Raw genomic sequence first — 9,441 nt, 5'->3', positions numbered from 1 at the left:
AAATCAAAATATAATTTTTTGTGTGTTCCTCCATTCAGAGTAAAATATTAGAAATGCTGTTTAAAGGTGCTGCAATAAAACCAGCTGCAAGTTTTTGAGAGTAGAATTTTAAATTATCTTAATCTGCACCAACAACTTCACCCACAGAAAAAAGAACAAATTAAAAGGAATGATCATTAATGGCTTTTAAGGGTGGGGACAGATGAAAAAGAGCGCCGGAGGGCAATGAAGTGCTGTTACAGACCCTTCAGAGGTGGATACTTTCTTCTTAATGATGCAAGGTGGCCATTTGTAGTGAGTGTCAGTGGATGAAGTGGATTTAATAGCTTTCCAAAATGTCCTGGGATTATTTAGATTTCCAAGTTGTTGCAGACAAGTGAAATTCAGAATTAGCCTGTCAGATAGGAGTGAAACTGTCACAAAGCCAGTCTGCCACACACCCTGTCTGAGGCGCTGAAAATACACATTTATAAAATGTACGGGGAAAAAAATCAATCATTTTAAAGAAGTTTAGATGGCGCAAACTCATGCAAAGTCATTTAAAAACCTGAATGTCAGCATCATGAATGCAGTAAAACTTCTGATATAAACTTAAACCTCTATTTTCTGCTCATTCTTTGCAGTTCATCAACAGCGTCCATCCCCGTGCATTTTGTGTGGCATTTCTCTGGCAAATGAAACAGCTACAAAGCACAAGGCAGACCGCAAACAGGGTGGAATATGATGCTGAGATGGGGAATAAAAGCAAACAAAAACAGAAACACTGACAGCGAAGGAAGTGGAGAGACTGAAATGAAGAAGGATTGGGACAGAAGCAGAACAAGAAAGCAGGTGACGCGTGAAGAACGACATATAAGAGCAAGGGTTAAATAAGAGAAAGACTCAAGATGTTACTTATTGTCAATTCACCATGAGTCAGAGCCAGTAGAACCAAAATGGCATTTCTCTCTCACCTTCTGTAAAAAATATACACAATAAGTAATCAAAATGTTAACATGCAACTTTAGAAACAGCCACAGATGTTATACAACAAAAACGAGGTTAATTCATGCATATGAATACAGTAGCCAGAGCTAAAAATACATAAAAGAGCAGATATGAAAGTAAAAAGACAGCACAGTGATCAGCAGGTTGTGCAAATAGTCCGATCCTGGATGGTGGGGAGGGGGGCACTGTGGTGCAGGTCTGCTCCACACTGAATGTAGAGGGTGACACGAGTCCCGGCTGAGGCAGGAAACATAAATGTCAGTGAGGGAGGTGCACCTGCGACCCTACAGCCTCCGTATCATGCAGCCCGTAAGGACGCTCTCAGTGGGATGAGCACGGGATGGAGGGCGGGGCTCACGGAGGCAGCAGAGGTGGGTTTGAGCCTTCTTCACCAGCGGTGTGACGTTGTCAGATCAAGAGAGGTCATCGGAGAGATGGACTCCAAGCCGTTTAGCACTTCACCCTCTGCACTGCAGCACCATCGGGGATCAGAGGAGGATGCTGGGTGGTGTCCTCGCCTGAAGTCGGCCCCCATTTCTTTGGTCTTCCCCACATGTAGGCAGCAGATTGTTGTCCTTACACCACCATAAATAGACAAGATATCAAATATAGTGAGAGTTTGAAAGAAAGGTATACTTACTTGACAAAAGGGAATAAAGTTTGGTGAACCACTTGACTAATTTCTGATTAGATAAATGCACACATAAACATTCACTTTTCACATTTCAAAGATTTTCTCTGTTTAAATGAGTAGATTTCCTCTCCACATAAATCAGTTTTTGTTTCATTAATGAGCCTTAGAAAGAAGCATAAAAACAATCTGTCTGTACTGATAAGCTGTTCCAGGAGTGTGAAACCTCAGAATGTAAACACTTACCCACGTCGACACCAAGGAAGGACCCACACAGAACAGCTGCTGATTTCCAACATGAAGTTGGGAAAGAAACTTTTCTAAAATGAAATACGTCATTGGAAATCCTTACACCGGGAAGTTTCTGTAAGTGAGATTTGTTGAACTGGAAGAAGGATTCTGAGTCAGGTAAAGTTTTTTTTCAACTTTTTTTTTTTTTTATCTGAAGTTCCTTTTTGTGAGATTGTAACAATATTACAGATACAGACAACTGGATACAGTAAAAAAAAAAGGAAAACAACTGGCAGAAAACGTTTTCCTCTCTGGTTGACTACTTCAAATGAACTTTTTATGAAATCAAGACTCTTTCAGTCATGGCATAAAGAAGGTCCAGCTTTTTGAGTTCTAAAGTTTTACGTATCAGGACATACATAATAATAAAAAAAGATCTTTACTAGATTATAACATTTTTCCTAAAATCTAACCTCAAATGTACAAAAGCACAACAGATTCTACCATGTCATGATTGAAAAAGCAAAACTGAAGCTAAAATGAAAAAAAAAAACTGTTCAAATTTAGGTCTACCCCATGATCCAGCAGCTTGTAGAACCTCTTTCAGCATCGATAACTCTCAGTAGTTTGTTTCTGTAAAACTATCAGTCTCCAACATGGTTGCGGAGAATCCAATTTGCTTCTTGATCCAATTTCTGCCAAGCTTCGATAGATGGTCTCACATTCGACTGCAGGACTCCTTGGTCTACAAAGGAGTTCACAGATAGTTAAACAGAACTTTACTGATGCCTTTGGAAGACTCCTTCAGGGAAATGAAAAATGGTCGACTGAGTGACTACAAGGTGCCCAGGTCCTGTGGCTGCAGTACAAGCCCAAACCATCATCCCTCTACCACCGTGCTGACAGTTGATACGAGGTGTTTGTGCTGCTCTGCTGTTTAGCTTCCTCCAAACACGCTGCTGCGCTTACAGGTAAACACCTCTACTTTGCTCTCATCTGTCCAAAGGACGTCGTTCCAGAAGTCTTGTGGCTCATTCAGATGAAACTTCACAACCTGCCACGTTCTTTTTAGAGAGAAGAGGCTTTCTCCTGCAACCCTTCAAACAAGCAAAACTTGTTCAGTCTTTTTCTAATGGTTCTGTTTTGACTTTGACCTTTAAAGCTGCTGACTGAGAGGCGCTCACACTAATGATGATCAGTTAACGAATACATCTGATCAGCAGCTCCTGGTCGATACCGAAACACTTAAATCCTATGGAAGCAGCAAGGGTGGACTTAGTTTTTCACATTTTTTCCATTTCAGCTCCAATTTTGTTGAAAGAATAATGACAATGGAATCTGCTGAGTGTTTTGTGCAGATTTAACTCATTTTAGAGCCCAGTAAATAGCAGATTTTTATTTTTTTATTGTGACCTGATATGTAAGACTAAATTAAAACAGGGTGGACTCTTCCTCATGACTCAATAAAGCTTTTGTCAATGAAATGATTTCCTGTTTTAACTTTCAGTCTGGAGTTTCTCTGAAGTGGGGACCAAGGTATTTACAGCAGAAAATGATGATGCAGATTTCCGTCAAACCAGCGAAACAAGTCATCAAATACCTCGATCAGCTCAACACGGCCGCATCTCTTGTTGCTGTTCACATGTGTCCTACATGATTTCACTTCACTTTACAAAAGACCTTTTAATATACATAAAATATCAGACTGGATTTTAAAAAAGACAAGGCAGTCTTGTCAGCGTAAACATAAATAACACAAATCAGAAGAAAAACAGAGCAAAAAAAAAAAAAGATGCTGTACCTGCTCTACAAGCTAATAGAGGAAAAAGCAGAAAGCAAGCATACATACTGTGCATAATATACATGTAAAACTTGCATTACAATCACTAAAGATGCCACATTATTTGAACCTACTGGTGCTTATAAATGTAGATATTTGTTAACAGATAAAGAGCTGCAGAGTGCACACGGAAACATCCTCCACCCCACAATATTAAACCAAATAAGCAACTTACTAAAAAATAAAAATAAATAATAAAAAAAACCCACAACAAATAGCAGATTCATGTTTTCTTTATCCTGGTCTTTTTAGCTGATGTGTATTAAAACGGTAAAAACAGAAATCACAAAAACACAATGAACTGCCGGCTCTCTGGATTTGCACAGTGTTCGAACTTATCGATGAACTGAAAAAATGAGTCAATCCAACGGTGGAGAAGCTCAGTCCTCAGCCGAGTACAGATTTGCTAACAGTGTCGCTCAAAAAGGTTAGTCTACGGCGACGGAGAATAACAGCGTGACGCCGTCCTGTATCTGACATGACACATTTTCACTGCCAGGGCCGTTTGGCGGGCGCCTTCTTACGCGAAGTTCCCTTCGCGTCGGCGTTGACTTATGTACAACGTGTTCCTCCTCCACCTGAAGGGTTTCTCTGTGAAAAGCCTCCTGCATTTCTGTGCACGGGAAATAATCAACATGGCTTTGTTACATGCAGCCCGTATCTGTAAGATCGGGTGGAAGTCGAGCCACGGCGGCCACAGTTTTCTTCCCTGCTCTTTCTAAAATTGGAGGCAATGATTTGGGATGCAGACGGCGAGCCTTCTGGGGCAGCCAAATGGCCTCTACTTTGAAACTATATTTACCAGAGAGGGCTGAAAGGCTGTATGCAAGGAGGAAAAGGAAAGCCGACCAGCTGTACTGAAGTCACATAAGGCATAGGCTGGATTTTTTTTTATTTCCATACAAAGAAGAGCTGGCTAAGCATACTCTTATCGAGAAAACTTGGAAGAGAGGATATGTTTACACCAGGAGTAAAAGGAGCCATCCCTTCCTAGTAGAGAGCATTTCTCCTGTCCTGCATGGGGGTAAGAGGATCTTAGATCTTTAAATCAATAGGTGACAGCCTATTAATGGTTCATGCTTAGGAAACCTTCTAGTTAAGGTGCCTCCACATGGATCCATGTCCTCCATTTCATCTGTTTTAACATGTTCTTATGCACTTCATATATGAGTTGTTAATGATTTTTCCAGTAATCTGTCCTTTTCTTGAAAGGTTGAGTTGCCTAAATATCAACTTAATGTTTGTTTAGCAATAAAATGAAAGATAATGTCAAAGAGTTTGCTTGGCTGTAAAAAAAAAAAAAAAAGAAAAAGAAAATCGTCCAAAGCAGTTTAAGTACTTCACCCGTCCACGCTACTTTTGTTCTTCCAATGAAGAGTACGGATGAGGCAGCTTTTGAGTTTTAAGGCAGTAACGTTGGGAAGTCTTGTTTTCAGTTCCAATGACGCTAAAATTGACAAGAACGAGGACGAAACACACAAAGAAAGTGTCGTTCCCTGACACTTCGTCGCCTTGCATGCCAAAGTTTTTAACCGAGATTTTGTACAATCTGTTAGTGCTCAAAATATGTGTTGTGAAAGACTCTCAGCTACGACCACACCAAGTTCTAGCTCAGTATTTGTAAAAATGATTGCGTTATAGCCATTTCCGTGTATGTAAGGTCCATTAACTAAGGGTGACCATCTTGAATCAGGTTAGCTCCAAAAGTTAATCAGTTGTAGAAATACATCCAGTGATTACTTTCGGAGAGATTCAGACTGGTTCATGGCATATTTTGCTAACAGACAGACAGACAAACAAACAAACCCACACACAGGCAATTACATGATATCAGTAATGGAATATGGGCAATAATAAACAGAAACATCTGTGGTAAACCCAAAGCCAAGGCTTGATTCATTGAAGTATGTTTCCCCAGAACGTGTTAATGCTGAAATAAGTGGAAGAATTTTCTTTATTATAGACTGAAAGGTTTTCATGTCGGTTTTGAATCATTTTCATGTACCACTCCCAAATCTATTCTTCCTAGAAATTTAGCCGTTTTAGTTTTTTCACCTCCACATAATCGTCCACCTCCTCTAACGCCTTGCTGTTCGCGTCAGCCTCGACTCGCCCCGTCCTTTGCTTAAACCAGAAAGTTGAACTCATTTTAAAATGGTTGTTCTCGCCCCATGTTCTCATCCTCCCACTCCACTGTGACAAGTGCAATTACTCTCCTCCTTTCCCTTGCCTTATTGCCTCCCTACGCCTCTTTTGCTCAGCAGGGACAGTTGCTCTTTGCCTCAGTTTCCTGTGTGAGTCGAACTCTTCCGTCCTCTCGCTCCACGTCTCTGTACAGCAGGGACTTCTGGGCCTTCAGACGGCAGGCCAGCGACATGAAGATCGAATCGACGTTCTGACTCTCCTTCGGGTCTTTTGCTGATGTCTCGAACAGCAGCATGTTGTGAGAATCTGCGAACTTTAATGCCATGTTGGAGGGCACCTGGGAAAACACAGCCAATGGGATGTGAACTTGATGATGAACGAAGTACGGAAGCACGTCGGCCGCTTTGCGTGCGAACACCAACCTGTATTTGATTGACAAGGTCACATTTGTTTCCCACCAGAACCCGAGGCACTGACGCTGACACCCGATGGCCATTGCACTCCTGCAACAAGACAGAGTATAAAGTTTATTTGCACACTTGGCCATGTTTCTGTGCTAAATGAGACATAACTCACATGTAACCAAAGGAATGTCAGTGTATGAAACAAAAACTTTGTTAATTGTTTGGAAACTACAGACATTTTTTCATTTCATCATTAACTGGATGACATGTGATTAAATGAGATAAAATGATGTTAAATATAGGAATCACTTTATCCCTTATTTGTTGCCAGGTCACAGAGGTAACAGGTCCAAAGAGGGAAACCCGGAGATCCCTTTCTCTTCTTAGGGGATCTCAAGTGTTGTTAGGCCAGAAGGGATAGCTATAACCCCGCCAACTCATTCTTTGTCTGCCCCTGGTTCTCCTCCCAGTGGGACATGTTTGTTAGGCACCCAAGAGGCATCCTTATAAACTGAACCACCTCAGCTGACTCTCTTCAGTGTAGAGAAGCAGCTCCACCCCGGATGACGGAGCTTTTGACCCTATCTCTAAGACTGAGCCCAGCCAGCCTACGAAGAAAGCTCATTTCAATCGAATCTTGTTCTTTCGATCTTGATCCAAAATTTGTGACAATAGGTGAGAGTTGGAATGGTGATGAACAAGTAAATCCAGAAGTTTGCCTTTCGGCTCAGCTCTTTGTTCACCATGATGTTACAAAGCTCTGATATGTCAACCTATCTCTCACGCCATCCTAACTTCACTTGTGAATAAAATATTAAAAATACTTGAACTCTTCTGCTTAAGGTAGAGACTCACCCCAAACCTAGAGGGAGCATATCACCTTTGATAACGATGGGCTTCGGGCTTGGAGGAGCTGATTTGCAAAAGAAGCAGAAAATGATCATGAGCTTTTTGTACCAGACACCCTCCTCTCCATGCCTGAGCCTTGAGATCCTGACCACAAACAGGATTGGAGACAAAGTGTAGCCCTGGCAGAGTCCAACCTGCACTGGAGTTGACTTTGGCTGATATTATGAACACAGCTCTTGCTTTGTTTAAACAGGGATCAGATAGTTCGCAAGAGTGACTGTGGCACTCCATGCTCCCACAATACTCCTCAATTAAATGTCTCAAGGAACATGGCTGTAGGCCTTTTTCAGATCGACAAAACATATGGACTGGACAGTCAAACTCCCACAACCCCCTCTGTGAGGGTAAAGATCTGGTCCAGTGATCCACGATCTGAACGAAAGCTGCACTGCTCCTCCTGAATCCAAGGTTTGACAGTCTCCTTTCCAACAAAAAAGTGTGTCTCTCTGCTACTTTTTAAAACCTGGGACCACCACCCCTGTCTGCTGCTGGGTCACTCGTGCCTTTAGTTTTTTTCTTTGGTCTTAATGATAGTTGACCTGATTCTGAGGACTCACTACATATTTTATGCCAGCTTTTACCCACAATTCCCAAATGGGCAAAGTCTGCACTACTTTGGAACACTGCGATGGGTAAAGGCCTGAAATCTGCAACCGTGTGAGGGGAACAGACCTGACCTGAGCTCAGTCACAGTCAGTCAAACATGCACAGCCGGATTGTGTAAACTGCTCACCGACCCAACTGCAAACACAGCCAATGAAAAGAAGTGTGGAACACAGGAAATAGCGTCAGGAGAGCAGAGAGCTGTGCAGACAACAGCAGGCCAATTGTCATCCATGTTTGTTTACCTTTCAAAGAGTCACTCTCCCGAGAGTTTGTGCAAGAGTTTGATGCTTTCACTTGGCTTTAGTTGGTTTGACAAACCATGTAGCCTGTGATCCCTCATCAGGTGCAGTTGTTAAATGTGATCCCATCAATCAGTCACCATACAAAACTCTGCTGAAACCCATCTGTTAGTGTGTTTCAAGTCTTTTTGTTTTAAAATCTGTTAAAACTCAGAAAGTTGGGTAGTGTGTCGCCATTTTAAAAGTGCAAAAATCTATAACTGGGACATTTGTTGTGAAAAATCAAGTACATACACTCTTGTCCATTAAGGTGCTCTACAGCTATTGGCTGATTCTAAATCTCTTGTGGTGGTCTTCAGGGTTATCCTGAATTATAAACTGCTTTATTTGAGTAGAAAGATGGTTTGTTTTTATTCCACAGTATGATAAGCCCATCTTTCCACAATCATGTCGTAAAAGTGCAACAAAGTCTTGCATAACATGCAGGTAAAGATGTGATCATTTGTTGCCTTTTAAACATCGTTAACACAGCAACAAATTGAAAGTCTTAAGGTCAACCTTAATCTTATGGCTTAAGCAAAAACTGACAGAACACCACATCTTCAGGCTCAAATAAAAAATGTATTAAAAAACTGCAGGTTCTGTTACTTCAAGCACACTGCTTATTCCTAAACTTGTATACCATTACTGATATTAGTATATTCTTTTCAACCAAATGACACTTCTCTGTGTCCTAAGAAGCCATTGTGTATTACTCACCTCTATCCATGTCTGTAGGTTGCGGAAGGAAGCCATCTTGGTGACATCGTACACAAAGACCACTGCGTGGACATTGCGGTAGTAGTGTTCCACCATGGACTTGCGAAAGCGCTCCTGGCCGGCTGTGTCCCACACCTGCACCTGTAGAAATCAATAAGATTCAGTGTATTTTGTGTTGTATTTGTTCTTTGTTTTACTTCTCATAGGAACCACGCCTGGTCCAATGCTCCGTGTTTGTCGGTGTCTCTTTCCTGTCCTCTCAGTCCCCAGCTGGTGGACACTCACCCTGAGCCTGGTTCTGCTGGGGATTTAATCCTGGTAATAGGGAGTCGTTCCTTTCCACCTTCACCAAGGTGCTTGTTCCGGATGGTGCCGAAGTGAAGATTAGACGCAATCTGCTGCCTTTTTTTTAGAAAAATAACTTTTTGCTGATTGGCGTTCATGTCAAATGCGTTGTAACTAGATTGAACTGACTGTAATCGGGTTTGAAGCAAATTTGCATTTATGATTCATACTTGTTATTTCTTTTGCAAGTAGTGTACAGGTGCTGGTCATAAAATTAGAATATCATGAAAAAGTAGATTGATTTCAGTAATTCCATTTAAAAAGTGAAACTTGTATATTATATTCATACATTACATACAAACTCATATATTTCAAATGTTTATTTCGTTTAATTTTGATGATTAC

The 9,441-nt window shown here is 41.3% G+C and overlaps 1 protein-coding gene across 1 annotated transcript in view; it reads right to left on the bottom strand.

Annotated features, from left to right (window-relative positions):
- Positions 1-2,072: 2,072 nt before the first annotated feature.
- Positions 2,073-9,441, bottom strand: part of rab33a (RAB33A, member RAS oncogene family) — a 20,587-nt gene continuing 13,218 nt past the window's right edge. The window contains exons 3-5 of the mRNA XM_017423170.3: positions 8,752-8,892; positions 6,257-6,337; positions 2,073-6,171 (exon numbers count right to left, since the gene is read on the bottom strand). Of these exons, the coding sequence (XP_017278659.2) occupies positions 5,947-6,171; positions 6,257-6,337; positions 8,752-8,892 (447 nt within the window). The 3' untranslated portion in view covers positions 2,073-5,946. The remainder of the gene's footprint in view (positions 6,172-6,256; positions 6,338-8,751; positions 8,893-9,441) is intronic.

The sequence above is a fragment of the Kryptolebias marmoratus genome, linkage group LG9 (assembly GCF_001649575.2).
Source record: "Kryptolebias marmoratus isolate JLee-2015 linkage group LG9, ASM164957v2, whole genome shotgun sequence".
NCBI lineage: Eukaryota > Metazoa > Chordata > Actinopteri > Cyprinodontiformes > Rivulidae > Kryptolebias > Kryptolebias marmoratus.
Note: the sequence above shows the minus strand (reverse complement) of the source record. Positions and strands in the feature narration are given on the sequence as shown.